The sequence below is a fragment of the Hylobates moloch genome, unplaced genomic scaffold (genome assembly GCF_009828535.3).
Source record: "Hylobates moloch isolate HMO894 unplaced genomic scaffold, HMol_V3 SCAFFOLD_5, whole genome shotgun sequence".
Taxonomy (NCBI): Eukaryota; Metazoa; Chordata; class Mammalia; order Primates; family Hylobatidae; genus Hylobates; species Hylobates moloch.
The window spans coordinates 17351134-17373749 of record NW_026652280.1 but is presented as its reverse complement, the minus strand read 5'-3'; the positions used below and the strand labels follow the sequence as shown (position 1 = coordinate 17373749).

General features: G+C 33.5%; 1 protein-coding gene across 9 annotated transcripts in view; it reads left to right on the top strand.

Annotated features, from left to right (window-relative positions):
- The window catches only part of RELCH (RAB11 binding and LisH domain, coiled-coil and HEAT repeat containing), a 120987-nt gene that overhangs the window by 59672 nt on the left and 38699 nt on the right, over positions 1-22616 (top strand). For all 9 annotated transcript variants that reach the window (XM_032152119.2, XM_058438286.1, XM_032152118.2 and 6 more), the window contains 8 exons: positions 6901-6991; positions 9670-9741; positions 12209-12349; positions 12771-12935; positions 15798-15945; positions 18292-18448; positions 19032-19155; positions 21003-21051. In XM_032152119.2, the coding sequence (XP_032008010.1) occupies positions 6901-6991; positions 9670-9741; positions 12209-12349; positions 12771-12935; positions 15798-15945; positions 18292-18448; positions 19032-19155; positions 21003-21051 (947 nt within the window). The remainder of the gene's footprint in view (positions 1-6900; positions 6992-9669; positions 9742-12208; positions 12350-12770; positions 12936-15797; positions 15946-18291; positions 18449-19031; positions 19156-21002; positions 21052-22616) is intronic.

Here is a 22616-nt window from a genome sequence, read left to right as displayed (position 1 = left end):
CATTAATACACTTTTCTGCTTTCTAGTACAGAAGCATCTACTAGTAATTGATGATTAGATTATGCCCAAACCCTCTAGTGGAAGGGGGAGGGAGTGAATGTATTCTAGCCAAATCATACGTTGGCTAGAAAACAACTCTTCTCCTCTGCTCTCCAAGTGCAACAAGTTCCAGGTAGGAAGCATAGCAGCAAATTGTACATACCTGGTGACCCCCTCAGGCATTCTAATGTTCTCCAAATAGAAACCTAACTAACCTTCGGTAAAGCAGATTTTTTAGAAAAACCTAACTTCATCTGCCTACATATGTTCTCAGTGATATTTTTTATGAATCCTAAGACTTATAAAAGCTCAAAATGCAGATTTTGCGTGAAACCATATATCTTAAAACATTGAGGTGCAGTTTTTATACACGAAACTTTCTATCTTTTTAAGAATTCTGTTCGTATGGCTTATTGCCTAATAATGAGTTTTGATATTCATGTAATCTCAATAAATGTCTTTTTTTAGAAATATGTGTATATATATTCTATTCTGTTAGATTCTGAGCTACTTCTTAATGTTTACCTTTCAATGAGATTCTCCCAACTGAAAGCAAGTGGAGTTTATTTTTTTTCAATCTTGATTGTTGAGAGAGAGAACTTCTGGTTTAAGGTAGTGATAGGTTGACATTTCTTGATATTTCCTTCCCAAATTGGAATTTGCTATGAAGACATTTAAAAAGTATAAAAAACTAAGATGTAAACACTAAACATTTGTGAAAAACATGGTTAACAGTCAGCCGTTTGGAGGGCCTGAGAAAATTTTCTGTTACTCTAATATCATTTAATGAAGCGGGGTTAGGAAGACCCTTGTAATTTTCACTTTGAGAAAAGTATGTTGCAGTTGGCTAACAAGTAAGCAGAATGCACTAAGTCAGACAGCCATTATTTTTATCTAAGGCAGTCAGTTATTTCTGTCCTCATTCAGTCTGCTGTCAGTGTTTCTCTTTCTTCAACCATTCAGAGATTATTATTCCCAGTAAACAAGAAATAGAGGGAGATGGGCAAATGATATCTTTTATCCTTGAATATGTGGTTTTACCACAAACAAAGCCAGATAAAGACCAGAAATAGCCCTTGAAGTACACAGTAAGGGTTAGTTTTTTTATATACGATATTTGGCTGAATTAAACTCCAGCCTACTTCAAATCCTTTATAGCATAAATTATCATCATTGTCAAGAGAACTGGGCATTGAGAAAAGGAGAAAAGCACACCTGGATTCAGCAGAACGACATTAAATTATTATCTCTTTAGTATATCTGAGATGTCTCCAGGAGTGAAGCTATTAACTGTGGCTCATCCCTTTCTCTCAAAATGAACTGGAGCTGGATCAATTTCTTCTTATTAAAGATTAGTCTATAGAAACCAAAATCCACATGAGCCCCATAAAAATTACACTTTACAGTGAAAATAACAGTTACTCTAAATTCAGAATAAAGGCATGTCTTAGAAAATGATGTATTACAATAACCAGAGAAAAATTTTGAAACATCATTTAGTGGCCTAAAAAAGAGGCAAGAATTCCTGGCTATTATAAACAGGAGAAGGGAGCCAAAATAAATGTAGGCTTAGAGGAAAAAGGTTGTCTGGAATAAGGAGAGCTAGCAGAATGAAAAAAAATTAAAATATGCAGTGTTTTCAAATTTATGTTGAAGACAAAGTAATAGATTTGAGACTATTGAAAATTGAATCCATGTTTATTATAAGCGATATTTTTTCTTTTTTCTTTTTTTTTTTTTTTCTGAGACAGGGTCTCACTCTGTCTCCCAGGCTGGAGTGCAGAGGCACAATCATGGCTCACTGCAACCTCGACCTTCCCAGGCTCAGGTGATTCTCCCACCTCCCAAGTAGCCAAGTAGCTGGGACCACAGGCATGCATTAGCATGCCCGGCTAATGGTTGTATTTTTTGTAGAGACAGGGTTTCGCCTTGTTGCCCAGGCTGGTCTTGAACTCCTGGACTCAAGTGATCTGCCTGCCTGGACTTTGCAAGGTGCTGGGATTACAAGCATGAGCCACTGTGCCCAGCTGATAAATTTCAAATATCAATAAAGCATGGTATTCACTGGCCATTTGCAGGATTGAAGGATTGTTTGCCCAAACTTTCGTGGTTTCAATAATTTCCAGAAACTCTTCAACCATAGCTCATAATACATCCTGATGGACAAAATGTAAATGTATATGTTCCTGCAATATCAGGCCCTGACTTTTCTGTAAAATATTTTGGAAAGCTGCCATTACCTCTGTGCATGGTATGAATAGTGTTAATCAACAGATTGACAGCCTTTAAAGCATTTTGGCATTAATTACTGCTTCATTCAATGTAAGTTCACAAAAATGCATGTATAAAGCTCCTGTATATACATGTTTATAAAAATGCATGTATAAAGTTTCCTCCATGAACTTTGCTGCAACCCTTTAAACTTTTTCCTTATAAAGGCATTGTGATGAACTTAGCAACACATTTTATTCCAGTCATTTTGTTTTAAAATGAGCAAGTTTGTTAATAATCCTCAGAAAGTTGTCTCCAGTAAACTCCCTCAACAGTTAAATCCCAGTTTCTCTTTAATTATAAAAGTCTTTGAAGTTTGAAGTTATGTATAAATTAATAGAGGAAACATTACCTAAATTTTTATAATAAGCAGAGGGAACACTGGCCCCACCCACAATGTTCTGCAATATTTTCATTCTTACTATTCCAATTACTCATTTGTTTTAGTTATCTTTGGACTTCTAATTCACATACTGCTTTGCCTTTATATGCCATGCTTGGTTTCTCCTAAACATTCCCCTTTTTCCCACAGATGAACTAGATACATTATGACCTTTTAATGGTTATGCTTTATTAAAAAATGGTTATGCTTTATAAAAAAATAAAATATTTAATATATGAATTTGTGCATCACTGGGTTATCAGTAAACCATTGCTGTGTGGCTAAAGGGATATGGTGTGTTATTTTGGCTAGTCCTGAGTCTAATACCCACAAATAAAGATGCCTGAGTTGAGCATCTACTCAGAGTGATAAGGAGGGCCACAGATCAGGGTGACACATGAGAAGAAAGCTGAATGGGTTTTGATCAAGCAACGATGATAGCTATCTACCTCAAATCATAAAACATTTAAATATTAAGTGAAGCTGTACAAGTATGGACTTGAACAAAGCATCCTGGATGGGTGGATAGATGGATTAAGCACCAGTTGGATAAAATAAAGCAGTTGAATGTTTTTCTGTGTTATAATTTTTGTCTTAATGAAAAAATGATTTTTGCTTATACTTTGCAAAATAATAGAATTGTACTTAATGGTTTTGTAGCTTTATATAATTTCAGTACTTGCTTTTCTGACTGATATAATTTTGCCTCTTCTGAGAATGTTGGAAAATCATAAATAAGAATGAACTATGAAAGATAGCAAGCTTATATTTTAAAATACAAAGAACCCCTCAACTAGGAGAATACAAACACTTCTATAGACTTTGAAGTTGTATTACTGAAACTTCTTTTCTGCGATTATCAAAATACACCTGACCAGGTAGAGAAACTTGCTCATTTCAGTATCCAGCTAAGGTTAATTTATACCAGCAGCCCTAACATGCAAGTCAACTAGGAATAAGAGAAATTAAATCACTGTGTTAGTACCATTCATTGCAAACTAAAAATTTCCCAAAGACAACTTGGTGGTACTACAGGAAAATTAATATTTTATTTTTTCCTTTAAAAATACCATTTCCTATCTTGGTAATTTAGTTAATAATTAAATACAGTTATTATTACATTTTCATTTTTAGATTTTCAAGGCAAAAACCTGGTCTTAAAAGAGTCTATTTTCATAAACCTTGCATGTAAAGCTAACAGCTGCCACCTGGTGGCCAAAAGTACTTATTAGCCTTACTTACTTTAGGTCAAGGTGCATCAGGGATCAACACTCAAGTCCACGCTTTTTTTTTTCTGTAAGGTGAAAATGGTCTACTTTCACCTTACAGAAATATAAATTTATTAAAATAGACTAATATATTCATTATTAACTATATGTTATATAATATAAATAACAAATGAAAAAAGCAAAAACTTGAGCAAAATATATTTGATATAATCAGTTATTTTTCTTAATGAATCTCAGGCTGCTTTGATCATATCCCAAGAAAAGCTTAATTTTATGCTCAATAATGATGCTTTCAGCAATTCTTTTCTAGCAACCACAATTGGTACCATATGTCTGCCTGTATCATTTACTAATGAAACAATCCTTGTACTGTGATTTTCCACAAGTAGGAACAACATTTATTTTTACTATCAGAGTAGCCTGTTCCCAATGTTGTTAATAATCTGTGAGCTGTCTGATCTTTTCTGTTTTGGACTGTATTTCAAAGCTGTCATATTTTCTAAAATTTTCAATATTAACTCTTCTAAGAAGTTTATTTCAAAGGGCCTAACGTTTTTTCTTATTAAAGTTTGCAGTCTTTAGTATAGTGATGGTGACTTATGATTTACAGTCATTTCATGTGAAGCTCTATACAAGTGTGCACCTCTTGTAAGTGTTCAAAATGCTTTCTAAGAAAATTTAGCTATTGCAGTTATCAAACATGTATGGCTTCTCATTTTAATACACTAATGAGGGCAAAAACAATGATCAACTCTTAGGAAATGTTCATGAGGAGCAGGCAGCTGAAGTACTTGTTAGTATCTTTGTCCGTTTTCCTTTCATTCACTTTATTTGCCTTCCTAAAGTAGAAGGAAATAGGAAATAGGAATTCAAAAGAAAAGTTGAGAAATAGAAACAGAGGATAATGATATAAAGGGGATTCAGATAGATAAAAACTACAAGGATTGTGGTGAATTAGAAGCTGCTTGCAATGTACAGTGAAGACACATTGGCTCACCGTTTCCCCCAGTGTTTCCAAAGAGCTTTGTTATTCTCCTTAAATAACCTAAGCGAACAATTAGTAACTAATCTAACCAAACCAAATAGAAATTTAAAGTCATTTTACAATTCATTTAAATTGATATATATTGAGAAATAACAATGAGCAATGCCTAGACATAAAGTGCTGATTTTATAATGAATGTGAATTACATAAGCATTCTATTTTGGTTTTCCTTGAAGTTGGCTACTTTAAAACATCTATTAAAAATATACTTTTTTCCCATCAGGATTTACTGTTTTAAAGTGTTAGACAATCAAAGTGGAAGAACTTAAAATTCTGCATTTTAAAGTCATTTTAGATGGAACTTCATTCTGAAGAGTGCAAAATCTTACTTAGAATTTTATAGCTTTTTTAGTTACAAATCTATCAATTCAAATGAAGATAATGTATTAGTTATTGGTTAACTGTTGTTTTGTAACAAAGTACCCCAAAAGAAAGTGGTTTAAAACATCTTTTATCTTACAGTTTCTGTGGGTCAGGAATCTGGGTCCTCTGCTTCAGGGTCTCTTACAAGGCTGTAGTCAAAGGTCAGCTAGGGCTATAGTCATCTCAGTGTTTAGCTGGAGAAGGGTTTGCTTTTAATCTTAATCACACAGTTGGTCATTGTCAAGAATCAGTTCCTCAAGGATTGTTAGACTGAGGGCTTCATCTCCTCACTGACGGGTGGCCAGAATCCACCTTTAATTCCTTCCCATATGGGTCTCTCCAACATGGCAGCTTGGTTTATCTAAGCATGCCTGCTGAGAAGGCAGTAGAGTCCAACAAGATGGACATCACAGACTTTTGGAACCTAATCTCAAAATTGACCTCTTACCACTTTGGTCATATTCTATTCATTAGACACAAGTCACTAGGTCCAGTCTGCACTCAAAGAGATGAGATCATTGAGTGTCATGTCAGAAACTACCTACCACAGTTATCTTAGGTATAATATCAAAAAATCTGATTCTTAAAATACCACTTTATTAATATGATACTGTAGTTTTTAATTATAGAAACACTGGGAGAATAATCACTGGTTGTTTAGTGTCTAGAAAGTGAAGTTGTGTAGAAACTGAAGCATTGGGCATATATAATCTCAGAATGTATGTGTGGGAAGGTAATTTGGAAGGTTATGAGATTCAGCCTCATACCTATACAGAAATCCCTTCACAACATCTGTCACAGATGGTGTTGTCACTGCTGGAGTGGCTGATCTTAAAAAACTTAGGTTCTTGGTGGCAGCTTAGGCCATTGTTAGAAAGGTATAATTTTTCTTTTTTTCTTTTTTTTTTTTGAGACGGAGTCTCGCTCTATTGCCAGGCTGGGGTGCAGTGGCGTGATCTAGGCTCACTGCAACCTCTGCTTCCCAGGTTCAAGTGATTCCCCTGCCTCAGCCTCCCGAGTAGCTGGGACTACAGACGGGTGCCACCATGCCCGGCTAATTTTTTTTTTTTTTTTTTTTTTTTTTTAGTAGAGACAGGGTTTCACCATGTTGGCCAGGGCGGTCTCGATCTCCTGACCTCATGATCCGCCCACCTCAGTCTCCCAAAGTGCTGGAATTACAGGCCTGAGCTACTGCGCCAGGCCAAAAGTTCTAATTTTTCAAAACCAGACTGTGCAACATGGTGAAACGCCATCTCTACAAAAAATACAGAAACTATCTGTGCATGGTGGTGAACACTTATAGTCCCACCTGCTCGAGAGGCTGAGGTGGGAGGGCTGCTTGAGCCTGGGAGGTGGAGGTTGCAGTAAGCCAAGATCATGCCACTGCACTCCAGCCTGGGAGACAGCCAGACTCTATCTCAAAATAAATAAATAAATAAATAAAAAGTCTAATTTGATTGTATAAAAATCTTGTACTCTACATGAATTTATAGAGATGAGACTTTTTTAACCCTTAGTCCTAGTTGTGCTTTCTCATGCAAATACAAGCATTTTTTTGTATTATTTTTCAGGCAAATGATACTGACAGGTTGTGTGGCATTTGCGCGTCATGTTGGACCAACACGCGTAGAAGCTGAACTTTTACCACAGTGTTGGGAACAGGTAAATAACTGTATTGAGTTTTCACCTAGCTATTATAGCCTGATTTCTTAAAAAGATACATAGTTTCCTTTTTAAAGGCGTTTAAGAAATATGTGGGATATAAATTATGCTGATGTTTCTGTAGCTCAGCACAGTGATTTATTAGTACTTACAAATGCTCTGGGGTGCTTTCCTTTATTCATTCAGTCAACAAGTACTTACGAAACACTAATTTCAGTGCTAGGTACTGAGGTAGTCACTAGGGATACAGTGGTGAACAAAAGACAAAGACATCCTAATGGGAAAATAAGAGTAAACAAAGAAATGGTCTGCTCTTTTGTAGTAATTTATATTATGAAGAAAAATAAAGCAGGATAAGGGTGAGAGAGTGATGGGGAATGCTCTCCTAGGAAGGGTGGTCAGAGAAAGAATCTCTGAGGCAATGATGTTTAGGAAAGAATCTGAATGAAGTAAGATGCAACAAGAACAAAGACCCTGAGGTGGGAGTATACTTGATGCGTTCAAGAAACAGCAAGAAGGCATGTGTCTGTGTGTGTGTGTGTGTGTGTGTGTGTGTGTGTGTGTGTGTGTGTGTGTGTGTAAATAGAAATATATATTGTATACTTGTATATATTACAAATATATAAACTGTAAATCTTTGATGTGGGAGGTTTTTGTATTTATACTTGAACTCATTATTTTACTAACAATGATTTTGCTTTTATATTGAATTTAAAATTCCAGTCCTCTGTATAACTCAGAATCATTGACTTTCTAGACTTAATGTTTAGATCATTCAGCACCTCATTTTTCCACCTTAAAAAGATGTGTTTCCTGCTTATGGAGACAAATTACATGGCTTTATTTACAATAGCACAGTCACTTATTCTTAAGAAAAATGTTAGTCTCTGGAATATCACTGAAGTATTCGTCATTTATAATCCTATTCCCAAGTTCTTTGGGCATTCATTTTTTCCACCAAAATAAAGTAGAATCCCTAGATTGAATAGACAAAGTAAATATTACATGTAGTAATAACCACCTCTCACAATCCCTTATACCATCTATAAATTACAGTGCATACTAGTTTAGGGTGAGGTTCTAATCACTTGGAGTCAAAATAACTTGGCTACAATATATCCATATAACTTTCAGTTTACAATTCTATACAGTTAATTCTGCACATTTAATTTTTTATAGTTTTTCCATTTTCTTTTGTCTTTTTCCTTTCAAGTGTACAATTTAATGGTTTCAGTGTTGTGAAAGCTTCACTACAATCAATTTTTAAACATTTTTGCCATCCCAAAGACAAACCCTAACTGCTTGAATTTGGTTGTCTTCTTTCAAGATTATTTTGACTATTCTGGGTCCCTTGAATTTTCTTATGAATTTTAGGATCATTTTTCAATTTTTGCAAAGAAGCCAGCTGGGATTTTCATAAACAATGCATTGAATCTATAGATTTATCTAGAGAGTATTGCCATCCTAATTTTATATATTAAGTCTTTCATTCGATGAATTTAGAATGTCTTTCCATGCATTGGGTCTTTTAAAATTTCTTTCAACAGTGATTTGTAGTTTTCCGAGTAGTGTACGTTTTGCCCTTTTGTTTTATTTATTCCTAAGTATTTCATTCTTTTGGATGCTATTGTAAATAGAATTTTTTCTTAATTTTATTTTTAGTTTGTTCGTTGCTAATATATAGACATACAATTGATTTTTACATTTCAATTTTGAGACTTACTGAGCTAAAGAAAAGCAAATGAAAGTTTATGCACAGCCATACTTTGACATTCAAACCATTCTACTTTTGAGGTAGCTACATCTGGATTAAATTTAATTCAAAGATGTCAGTTATAAATATCTCTACTGCCACCTCTTCTGTAACCTGAGTAAACTTGGATATCGGGGATCTATCTAGCTGCCTACCTCCAGTTTGTTGCCCAGTAGATTATTATATAATTTTTTTTCTTAATTTTAGGCATCCAATACATTAATGAATTATGTCACCTTTTCATATGGGAATATGAGAACAAATATACTCCTTTTCCAGTCAAAGAAAGATTTATATTCTATGAAGAAGACATATGGGAACAAAACCCAGTATGTGTCATTTTTTTTGTTATTTTTGGTTGTGGTTCAGTGTAGTCATCACAATAGCAAAACCCCATCATTTTGCATTTGCAAACAGAGGAATGGATTGAAGTCTGCTTACTTTAAAAATAAAAGCATATTTCTAGTAAGGGCTCTGGTCAAATCATTGATTAACTTTCTTCCTCATCCCTTAGGTTGAAGAAAGAAGACTGGCACATATTATAGACAATATCTATAAGATCCAGAAGCTGAGTTTTCCAAATTTAAAAATATTCTACTATTGCTAGGAAAAGGTCCTGGTTTCTCCTGATACTCTAAGGAAGGCCTAGTCTTAGGCAAGCCCATAATCTCTAGATACCTTGCCAAATTTTCATCTTTGGTTTTCCCTTTTTTCTTTAACAGATGACCCCTGTAACCTCATATTTAGGTTCTCCCTCACTCCCTCATTCCTGATCCAGGTATAGTCAAACAGGGATTCCCAGAAGTGGAAAAGGAAGAAGCTTTATTGCATTCTTAACAGGATTTGTGGTGAAATGTAATTCTCTTTTGAAAGAAGGGGGAGAGTATGCTGTTTTTACTTGATTTATTTATTTTTTTTGCTCTAGATTAATCACAAATACCCAGAAAGACGACTGCTTGTGGCAGAATCCTGTGGAGCACTGGCACCTTACCTTCCTGTAAGATTGTCTTTTTTTTTCTTTAAACTATTTTTCTAATAATAGAAAAACCTTTTTTTGAGTGTCTTATAGATTTTAATCCAAATATCTCCTAGACATGCTGTCTTAATAAAGAAAAGAGACGATCCAAAAAAGAAGAGACTCACATTAGTACAGTATGGCATTGCAGACACATGATGAGTATAAATATATTAAACTATATCAGCAGTTCTCATAGTGTGGTCTGAGGACCCTGGGGGTTTCCTTGAGATCCTTCCAAAAAGGTCCATGAGGAGAAAACTGTTTTCATAATAATAAGACACTTTTTGTCTCTTTCACTGTGTTGAAATTTGTATTGTTGGAGCAAAAGCAGGGATGGGCAAAAATGCTGCTGCATTAGCACTAATCAGGGCAGTGGCACCCAAATGTACTATTATAATAATGATTGTATTCTTTACTGCCATGCTTTTGCAGAAAAAGCCAATTTCACCTAAAAAGGAGCTTGCTGAATCAGTAAAATTATTAATTTTACTAAATTTTGACCTGTGAAGCATGCATCTTTTTAATATTCTGTGAGACAAAATAGAAAGTACTCATATAAAAACCCTTTGCTGCATACTGAAAAATTATAGCCATTTGCAGAAAAAGCACTTAGACAGTTGTTTGAGTTATGAGCTCAACTAGCTGCTTTTTTTTTAATGGGACACCAATTTTACTTCACAGAAACACTTACAGACAAACTGATTTTTCAGGCTTGGGTATGTGGCAGACATTTTCATGAAATTGGATGGAGTGAGAATGTCACTTCAAGGAAACCAAGTAGACAGCATTCATTGCCAGTGGATTTATACTCCTACTAACAGTACCTTGGAGTTTTTATTTTCCCATACCTTCACCAGGAATTAGGCACGGTGAAATTTTTTTAATGTTTTTCTAATGGAAGAAAATGCCTTATTGTTGTGATAAATCATACAGATTGATGTGAATGGGTTTGAGCATCTTATTATTTATTGTTCCAAGACAGATGAGCATCCCTTGCTCTCAAAGGATAAATAGGCTGTTCTACTCTACTCCTAGAATACTAAGCAGTATTAATAATAGATACAATGTTTCCTCAGCAGATCTATACTTGCCTTCTGCGTACCCCATTGTCACTGATAGCAGCAAAATCTCTCTACATCGGCAGTTTCTCAGTGTGTTCATGACATAAATAGAGTAATGCCTCCTGACCAGTGCTCTGGTGGGGTCTCTGTGGCATACTAAAGCTAATCGCCACAGTTGACTCTTGCCTAAATCAGTATAAAGCAAATGCCCACTTGAAGCTTATTTTCCTCTGTCATATTGCCTTGTGCAGATACCAGCCAACAAGTCCTCTTAGATAGTTTAAGATGTTTTAAGGCAATTTTTAGCCTAAAAAGTAAATAAATGAGGCTGTACCAAAAGATGTTATATATTCACCAACCTAAATGTGTTTTAATATATGCTAAAATTGCATGTATTTTTGTTTCTAAAAAGTGAAAACCAGACTTTTAAAAAATGTCTCTCAAGCCTTGCTCTACATACCAAATCATGCTGTAAATTTATGCAAATAGCCATGTCCTCTGCCTTTATTTTTATTTTATCCTAGTTATTATATGTAAAAAGGACCTAAACAAGTTTATGTTTTAAGAATTTTATAAATTGATTAAATTGCAATATTAGTACAAGTAGGATAAGAGGAGCATGAATTTGTATATTGGTAGCTCTTTATCCTAACCTCAGCCATTAAGCTAAAACATTCTTTATCATAACTGGAAAATATTCTGTGTGAAACCAAGGCACAGCAGTGGGTGTACATTATATTAAATATTAGCATAAAAAAGAGCAATGCAATTTTTAAGTACTTTTAAAGTTCACTCTCGTATTTTATTATCCTGTTTAAATTTTTTTTCCCACTTCTTCAAAGAAATAGGAATGCTAGGATTTTATAATGTTTCCTCACCATATCCCAGACAAATTTTCTAATTGCCAGAGAGATTTTTGTAGTTCTTCCTGTTAAAACTCTTAGTGCTCTTCTCTCAGTGAAACAAATAGTGACACGAGAGTCATTGTCCATTTGTAGTAGTTTGTAGTAGACTTTGTTGATTTGTTAAAAGTACCTCCTAGTATGAACTGCAAGGATTTGAGAGATTTTTACATATTTAGTAAAGATATAAAAAACATGCTGAGAGATGATTAATAAATACCAAATTCAGAGTAGATGTTATTGCCTCTAGAGAGGAAGGGATTTGGGAGTGAGTGATATTTTTGCTATATCTGTAATGTTTTATGTCTTCAAAAAACAAAAGTCTGAAGCAAAATCTCTGTACATCAGCAGTTAGTCAGCATTTTTAATAAAAATGTTAATACCTGTTTAATCTGGATTTTGACCACACTGATGTTTGTCATATTATTGTCTATACTTCTGTGCTTAGGTGTAAATAAATAGTAAAAACATGTTTATTTTCAGAAAGAAATCCGTAGCTCCTTAGTTCTTTCAATGTTGCAACAAATGTTAATGGAAGATAAGGCAGATTTGGTAAGAGAAGCTGTTATCAAAAGCCTTGGTATCATTATGGGATACATTGATGATCCAGACAAATATCATCAGGTATGTTTTTCAGAATGAACTCATTTTACTCCATTATAAAATTCCAAGTATTATAATATTCCAAATCTCTGATTTAGATACTTTATAATGTATCATAAGGATGGCAGGTGTGTCAACTTTAGTCATTTGGGGATGGCTGCCTGGTTTCAATTTTGCAGCTCAGAGGAGAGAATGCTACAGTTCAGTTATAGTATCTGCCACAGCTTTCTGGCAGGAAATTGGCAAGAGGTATTCTATGTTTACCACTCCCTCTCTTTGGTTTGCTCATCAGTGGATACATGGCAAGGCTAGGATTATGAATGGCCTTCTTTCTTGCTTAAAAATATGTTCTTAATTTATTGAAATTTTTATTACTTTTTATTGTGTTTTATTTTAAGTTTATCCCTTTAAAAATGTACATTTGCCTTTTTCTCATTGACAGGGTTTTGAATTGTTGCTGTCAGCCTTGGGTGATCCCTCAGAAAGAGTAGTTAGTGCTACACATCAAGTATTTTTACCAGCTTACGCTGCGTGGACTACAGAACTTGGAAATTTGCAGTCTCATCTTATACTTACACTACTGAACAAGATAGAAAAACTTCTCAGGGTAAGTTCTTCCTTTGTTTATATAGTTTATAGAAACTTAAAAGATCTGTCCTAAGCCATCTTGAAAGAATGTTAGGGAACAGAGAGAGAAAGTGCCCTTAGCTTAACATACTAATACATTACCAGTTAAAGATGCTGTTGGACTGGAGCCAAGAAAGAGATTTGAGGAAGTTTTGCTTTGCTGAAGCTGGAGGAAGAGAAAGGGCATGATGTGCATTTGTAAGCTTAAATGCACCTTCATGGAAGTAACTCCTACATTATTCAGAAAGCCAGCTCTTTCTTGACCCGAGTACTTAAATATTTTACACAAAGCATCAACTCTAGTTCCAGAATGCAGAGAAAATGAGTCTCTAAAGCTTTCTTACATAGTGTCAAAATTGCTTTAACTGTGGTTATTCCACTCCGGTAGTTCATTTCTCATTTTTAAAATGAACTTTTAATTTTTCCCACATACAAGAATTAAAGAAATGTTGATGGAACAATAGAAACTTCTTGATCCAATTTTTGTACTAAAAGCTTCTTTTAGAGACTAGAAGAGAAATTATTATTTGCATAGTGCATATTATGTGCCAAATCTATAAAAAGAGATAGGAAGTAGGAGAGGGGAAGTATTATAGCATGAAATGCTGCTGGGTTAGCGTTTGAGCATTTCTATATGCCAACAGTGAATAAGCTAAAAAAAAATCAAGAAAGCAATCCTATTTACAATAGCTTTAAAAAAAAATGCCTAGGAATATATATAACCAAACAGATGAAGGATCTCTGCCATGAAAACTATAAAACACTGATGAAAGAAATTGAAGAGGAAATGTTAAAAAAAAAAGATATCCATATTTGGTTGTTCATAGAAGAATTAATATTGTTAAAAATGTGTATACTACCCAAAGTGATCTACAGATTCATTGCAATCCCTATCAAAATGTGGAGGACATTCTTTAAGATATAGAAAAAGCAATCTGAAAATCCATGTGGAACCACAAAAGACCCTGAATAACCAAAGCAAGCCTGAGCAAAAAGAACAAATCTGGAAAAAGTGCACTACCTGACTTCAAAATATACTTCAAAGCAGTAGTAACCAAACATCTTGGTATTGGCATAAAATAGACATATTGACCAGTGTAATAGAGTAGAGAATCCAGAAATAAATTCACACATTTACAGCCAGCTCATTTTTGACAAAGGCACCAAGAACATATATTGAGGAAAGAACATATATTGAGGAAAGGACAGTTTCTTCAGTAAGTCAACTGAAAATGGATTAAAGACTTAAATATAAGACATGAAACTACTAAAAGAAAACATTGTTTTAGGACATTGGTCTGAGCAAAATTTTTGAAGAAAGATCTCAAAAGCATAGGCAATAAAAGCAAAAATAGACTAATGGGATCATATTAAAGTAAAAAGCTTCCACGCAGCAAAGGAATCAGCAGAGTGAACAAACATCCTACAGAATGGGAGAAAATATTTGCAAACTCTCCATCCAACAAGGGATTAATAACCAAAATATGTAAGGACTCAAACAACTCAACAGCAAAAAAAAAAAAAAAAAATCCAATTAATTAAGGAATGGGCAAATGATCTGAATAAACACTTCTCAAAAGAAGACATACGGCCAAAAGGTATATGAAGAAGTGTTTAACATTACTAATCATCAGGTAAATGCAAATCTAAACCAAGATGAAGTATCCTGTCACCCCAGTTAAAATGACTATTATTAAAAAGACAAAAAAAAAAAAAAAACAAAACCGGTGCTGGTCAAGGTGTGGAGAAAGGGGAACCTTCGTACACTGTTGGTAGGAATGTAAATTAGTAGAGCCACTATGGAAAACAGTGTGGAGGTTCCTCACAAAACTAAAAACAGAAATACCTGTAATCTACCAATCCCACCACTGGGTATATATCTAAAAGAAAGGAAGTCAGTATATTGAAAAGATATATACTTTCAAGGACTTACATGTTGAGTTTCAAGCACTCACATATTTCTTACAGCACTATTCATAATAATCAGGATATAGAATCAACCTAAGTGTCCATTAGTAGATGAATAGATAAAGAAAATATGGTATATATAAACAATGAAATATTATTCAGCCATTAAAAAAAGAATGCTATCCTGTCATTTGCTGCAGCAGGTAGCCTAGAGGACATTATGTTAAGTGAAATAAACCAGGCACAGAAAGACAAATATTGAATGTTCTCACTCATATGTGGGAGCTAAAACAGTTGATCTCAAGGAAGTAAAGGGTGGAATGGACCAGAAACTGGAGTCTGGGGGAGTAATGAATAGAAAAATACAGTTAGATAGAATACATTCTAGTGTTTGATAGCACAGTAGGGTGACCATAGTTAACAATAATGTATTATATATTTGGAAAATAGCTAGAAGAGAAAATTTCGAATGTTCCTAACACGAAGAAATGATACATGTTCAAGGTGATGCATATCTCAATAGCTTGATTTGATCATTACACATTGTATGCCTGTATCAAAATATCACATGGTACCCCGTAATATGTACAATTATTTATGTATCAATTCTAACAAGAAAAAAGATAAAGTGATTCCTGTCCCTTACTTTAGTTTCTTTAGCCTGTCTTATAAAATTTCAAAAGATAAGACCTTCTCTAATGAAAAAGTAAAATTATAAAAACTATTCCCTACAAATGGAAATGACTGATGTTTACCCTATAGTTTTCCATGTAAAAGATTCTACCACTCTATAGTGCCTTACTGCTTGTTTGAGTCCAACATACAGGTCCTTAAATCTTTGATTTGCCACAGAAAGGAAGAACATCATACATAAATCCAATTAGCAATGTAACTTCAAAAGACTAAAATTAGCTTCCACCTCCTTATGTTTCAGGAAGGAGAACATGGGCTGGATGAACACAAACTCCACATGTATCTTTCTGCCTTGCAGTCCTTGATCCCATCTCTCTTTGCGTTAGTGCTACAGAATGCACCTTTCTCCAGCAAAGCCAGGCTTCATGGTGAAGTGCCACAGATAGAAGGTACTGAACTTAAATTCTGGAAGAAAAATGTAGAATATTAGCAGCCTAGCTTCCCAAAGAATTATTTTTTATTAAAAGTCTAAAAATCACTTTATATGATAGCATAATTATTAAAATGTATTATGTGTGTAGAATCTCATGGTCATAAGATTATACCTATGGTAGACAATATGGCTTCATCTTTTATGGATAAGCCCCATTGTTTTATTTTATAATATTTATACTTTCCTGTTGCTCTTAATCTATAGCCTTTTTATAGCCTTTCTGGGGAGGCTGAAATAAATATTTCCTTCCATTAATAGATCTGAGTCAACAAAAGATTCTTTTAATAGTTACTAGTGCCAGTATATGAAGCTTGTCATTTCTGCTTTCTTTATATTTTCTTCCCCAACTTTTTAATCTTATTTTTAATAGAGGAAGGTAAATATAATTACTTTTTTCTACTATGTCCTTGATAGAAAGAAATATAAAAGCATCTGTGGCAGAATTTGTGTTTTTCCAAAGAAGAAATGTGACTTACTTTCAGAAGTACGTAAAATTGACAGCAGAGGCCAGTATTTTCTTATCTTACTCTCCGAGTAGCTAGTAAATGACCTTTGAAACTTGGCAGACAATTGATAACCCTGTTGCACCTTAACGTCCAGGACAAATGGCTATAGACAAGCTATTGCTATGTATCAGGCACCTTTGCAGCCTTTTCAGAGTTGTGAAATTATCCATGTCTCTTACTGATGTCTAATGGACAAAGAATTATAACATTGAGAACATCAACAGACACTTAATCTTTCTGAATTTCATTTTTCATGTAAACTGTAGGCTACCTATAATATTTGGAGTATGATGCTGTGTGTCCAAAGATATATGAAGCCACATGATAAAAGTAGTGTATACTATTTGGATGTCAGTTTTATTTGGAAAATTGAGAATGAATGGTGTGGAGTTAATTTAACGTTTTTAAATGATACTATTGAGGAGAATGAAAATTCAGACTTTAGATAAGACTTCATAAAGCCCTCCCAGCTGGCCACTTCAGGTTCTACCCCTTTACCCTTACTCATTTAGGCATTTCATCTGCCTAGGGATTTTCCTGTCTTTCTAATTCCCTTTTTCTTTTTAGTTTTCTGTATTTGTTTACTATGGCTGCCTTTAACAAAGGACCACCAACTGAGTGGCTTAAACAACAGAAATTTATTATCTCACACTTCTGAATTTTAGAAGTCTGAGATCAAGGTGTTGGCAGGGTAGGCTCCTTAGGAAAACTGCGAGGTAAAGGCTGTTCTGGGCTCTCCCCTGGCTTCTGGTGGTTTCTGGCAATCTTTAGTGTTTCTTGGCTTTTAGATGCATCACCCCAAACTTTGCCTGTATCTTCATATGGCACACTTCCTGTGTGCTTGTTTCTGTGTCCAGATTTCCCCTTTTTATAAGGACATCAGTTGTGTTGGATAAGGGACTTCTTCAATATGATTTCATCTTGTCTAACTACATCTACAGCAACCCTATTTCCAAATAAGATCCCATTCTAAGATACTATAGGTTAGGACTTAAACAGAAAAATTTGGGTGGGGGGGCAGTTCAACCTATAATACTTGTTATCATTCTCTCATTTATTTAACAAATGATTCTTAAATGTCATCTATTGCCAAGCATATGCTGGAGATTAGATAGAACAGTATCATCCTGAACATATTCCTTCTAATACTTATGGGATTCCTTCTAACATTTATGTGACCTTTTCTTGTGATTGTCCTTTATTTTTCATTCTTGTTGACTTAGTTTAACTTTCTGACTTTTAACAGTAGCTATAAATGTTAATGTTACTATACCTTCATTTAGGTTATAATGTATTTGTTATAAATAAGGATTTATTATATCCTCACTTAGGGTATATCCATATGTCTATGTGTCCATTTATATATGCACACACATAAAATTTGGGTTATAATTTGTTATGAATGAAGATTTGTTTTCTCATAAAAATGGTAACCCACACAAATATTTTTAGTACCAATTTATTACACAACATGAACAAATATTTATGTCAGGCATTGTTTTAGACACTTAGGACACAATCATGAATAAAATAGATAAAAATTTCTGCTCATAGAGCTTACATTCTGCTGTGAGAATAAAATCTTTTGAGATTTGTTGGATTTGTTCTCGTATCACAAGAATTTCTTGATTTTCCTAAAAAATGACTTAATTAGTGTATTTCAATTTTACATTTAAAATTTACAATAAGAAAGTAATTAAATATAAGGAGAAAGGACCTTATTTTCCTTTCAACAGAATATCTAATTCCCAAAATGCCAATTTCCGTATGATTTATTTTGCTTCTTCTATGTGTAGTGACTAGGTTTCCTCGGCCTATGTCGCCTCTTCAAGATGTGTCCACTATTATCGGAAGTCGTGAGCAATTGGCAGTGCTACTACAACTTTATGACTACCAGCTAGAACAGGAGGGTACAACAGGCTGGGAGAGTTTACTGTGGGTTGTCAATCAATTGTAAGTTACCACCTCCATATTAATTTGAATGGATGATAACTCTTATATTTAGCCTTGGCCCTGAGGACAAAATATAACAAAACTTTTAAAATGTAACTCGGCATCATTTTTGGTAAACACCTTTAGGACACAGAGGATTCACACCATTGGATATGTAATTTATCTGAGAAGAAGATGCTGCTGTATTTTATCCAAATGATCTATCTGCCATCTCGTTTGTCCAATTGTGGTGATGGATTTTAAACTACATCTAGACTTCTCATTTTTGAAGCTAAAATGATGCCATGTAAAGCCAAGCTCTTGTGTGAAGCATCAGATCCATAGATTTGAGTCACATTAACTCTGTACTCAGAATTCTACCATTAAGATTTCATATATTTTCTGGCAAACAGTTAAAATTTATTTTTTTAAGTGTATACAGTATAATGTAATCTTACGACCTATTCAGAGGGTCCCAAACAATGCCTTTCCTTTCAAAGAACGAAATAGAAGAGGTTATTAGATTTGCATTGTTTCAGAAATTGGCAAGGAAACAGTAATTTATATGTATCCCCTGCCTATTTGTCTTTCCTTTCATATTCAGGTTGCCACAACTTATAGAAATAGTTGGCAAAATTAATGTTACTTCAACTGCCTGTGTCCATGAATTCTCCAGATTTTTCTGGCGCCTTTGCCGGACATTTGGCAAAATTTTTACAAACACTAAGGTAAAAACTTGTATTCCATGTTTTCTTATATGAAAAAGACATAGAAATGTAATGTGTTAACACTGTAACAGAATAAATAAAAGCATGAACCATTCTTTTGTCTAATACACTTCTTTAATATCCTAGAATACTATGATAGTAAAAAAAATTTCTAGTTGGTAATATTCTTATCTTTACTGATTTTCAGAAGGTGATTTAGCCTAAGCTTAGTTCATATCCAGACTTGGATATAAGCTTTACTCATTGTAGATATCCTCAAAGATTTTCAATATAGGAACTGTCAGCTAGGGAACTCAACCACAATCCTTTGAATGTGCTGCTGGTACTTACTGTCTATCACAGGTTCAGGAAGCAGCTGTTTGCTCAGCACACTTTGGTAAAAACCTCAAGCGATTGTGGAACCACAGCAACTTATATATAAAACTTGCTGCGAAGATACCACCTCTTAGAATAGCATGGACACTGGAGATAAATTCTACATGTTTCATTCATTACCAAAAGTATCATTTGTCACATTTGCCTATCCAGGTTATTTTGTATTTTCAAATATTAACATTAGAATGTCATTAGATCCTAATTTATTCATTAATCCTATTAATCCGTTTGTCTTCATAACATTTTCTTAAGCCAGTTCTTTAGAGAGCTAATAAAAAACATAAAAAGGTGTAGTTTCTATAATCAAATGTTAATAAACACATTTAAAAGGTAAGCATTTCAATTATTAAATTTAATTTAGTGTAGCTCTTTACTGTTAAATCTGTAGTTGAAACATTTAAAGTAAATAGTATGCTATAAGGAACTGGACAAAATTCAGAAGACTTGGGTTATGGTCCTATTATCTGTTGACTAATGTTCATGATCTTTACTATTTAAGTTAAATTATGTGGGCTTAGTCTTTTCATGTGTAAAATGAAGAATTTGCTTCAGTCTCTTTTAATTCTCTAAATGCGATTCAGTACATGAACCTTTTAACACTGGCCTTTCTCTCAGTTTAAGCTAAATATATAAATTAATGTGCCTCACCTACAGAGAGGAGGGCAAAAACCAGACCTTGATGTTATTGTAGGAAAAACAAAATTTAAATTATTTTGTATTTTTCACTAGCATTCAGTTGTTAAACAAATATAATTTGATTTTCCTGTTATCAATATTGGCAAAAATTGTTTGATATATCCAAAACAAGTAGCTATTTTTTTTTTTTTAGAAAAGCAAGTAGGAATCTACTTATGTATTTAACAATGAGTGGTTGTCTTCAGTGGCCTGAAATCTGTGATAACTTTAATAATAAAAAATTTACGCAAAACCTTTGTTCTAACTTCACATATTAAAGTTAAATTCTGTATTTCATATTTCAATTTGAAAAGTTGTAATAAAAGATGAACATAAATATCATATGATGAATATGTTACTAAACACCTGAAGTGACTGGAATTTCCTTTTCATTTTTTAAAAATACAGGCAAATGCTTTTTTCGATAATTCTAACCATGTAATATCTACCTAAATAATCCTTCTATAACCAAGTTCAGTTTTAGAAATCAGTAATTTCAACCACTTAAAATCATATTGGAAATTATTTTAATATAATAAAAGAAACCAGAGGCTATTCATTTGTCGACTTGAGTTGTTTTTTCAAAAATTTATCTTTAAAGTTTTTATTTTCATTAATTTGACTCTTTTATCCTAAGCCTCATGATTAAGAATTGTTACATTTCTGACCACTTGACTTAGTCATCTATAAAGCTAAATAAATAAATAAATAGTAGTAGCAACAGTAGTAAACATTTCATGTAATCAATTTGCCCATTGAACCTGAGACTTTTTGAATCTTCTCTTTGGGTTGCTTAGGTAAAACCTCAGTTCCAGGAGATTTTAAGGCTATCTGAAGAAAACATTGGTGAGTTTGTTCATTATTACTTTTAAAAACAATTGCATTTCTTTATGCAGGAAAAATACTATATTCTCCATATATGTAAATTGTATAAATGAACTAGCAACTACAATTGAAAAGGAAAATTTATATTATGGAGTTCTTGGTTTTATAACTGTGTCACATCTAATATCCTTCCCATTAGTGGCAGTGAGATTAATCCCTGTCAATCTGATTGTAAATATATACCTTCATTGTAACCAAATTGATATAAGGCTGAGCTTTACAACCTGGGTACTCAACCTTTAGAGGTTTGAAGTAGTATATTCAAGAGACTGACAATTATAAAATAAGCTGCATCTAATTCCTAATTAGTTCTGTAATACTTTTGAAAATTAAACATAGTAGAAAAGAACAGTGTATAAGCATATATGTTTTCAAAATGAAACATGAGAGAAACTACAGGCTTGAATGGGTAGCTCCAGCTACTTCATTGATAGTTTTCACTCATCTACTTTAACAAGTCTAGTTATGGTACCACTGGCCTAAGGACTTGTTTATGTATGGATCTTGTGTCCCTATGTATTTTTCTAGTTTCTAGGAATAAACTGTGGAACATGTGTAGCACCCCCACCCCCATTTTTAACTTGGTTGATTTTGAATATATATATCTATATATTCTAGGTATATATGTGTGTGTGTGTGTGTGTATATATACATATATGCATATATATGCACATATATATACATATATACACATATATATACAGATATATACACATATGTATATACACATATATATACATATATATATATATATATATATATATACCTTAGTGGTTTGAGTTGAATGGTCTAGAAAACACCATTTTTGGCAGTCCTCAGAAGTAGTCAGAGAATGAATAAATTAATTCTTTTAAGCCTGAAGACATTGAAGAGATTTGGGGTTGGGGCAGATGGAAAAATAACTCCCAACGTTTATTTTTAATGTCTTTTTAAAGGATTGATTTTGTAATGCCTAAATTGTTGGTAATATATGTTTATTATTAATTCTTGTGATAAATTAGTGAAGAAAAAAGGTAAATATTTTAAAAACTGACAGCTTTTGGAATTATTAGTTAGCCATGAATGTTTAGCTGTTGAAATAAATAGGAAGTGATTATCAACCCCTGTATATATAGTCCATATCTATAAATATACTTTAAGCTTATGTTCTGACATTAACATCAACATTCCCTCCCCAAAAAAGGTACTCTCACCAAGAGAATAAACAAACCTCAAATACTAATTAATATGAAAATGGAACTGTCTTTTTTGCAAAATTTCTTCAGGGCAGTTAGTTAAATAAATCTTTTCAACTCAATTTCTTTATGTAGTACCCTCAGAAAATAATTTAAAGCCATTAAAAAATAAGTATAGTAAAAAACTATTCTTGAGAATATAACAGCAAACTAAAGCACTTAAAACAGTGCCTCATGATCAGTAAATAAGAGCTGTTGGTGCTGTGAATGATAATTGTCCTCTCACAACTTTTCTTTTGAAATTGTCCACAGAGGCTGTATAAGAAAATCTCTTATAAAGCAGTTACAGGG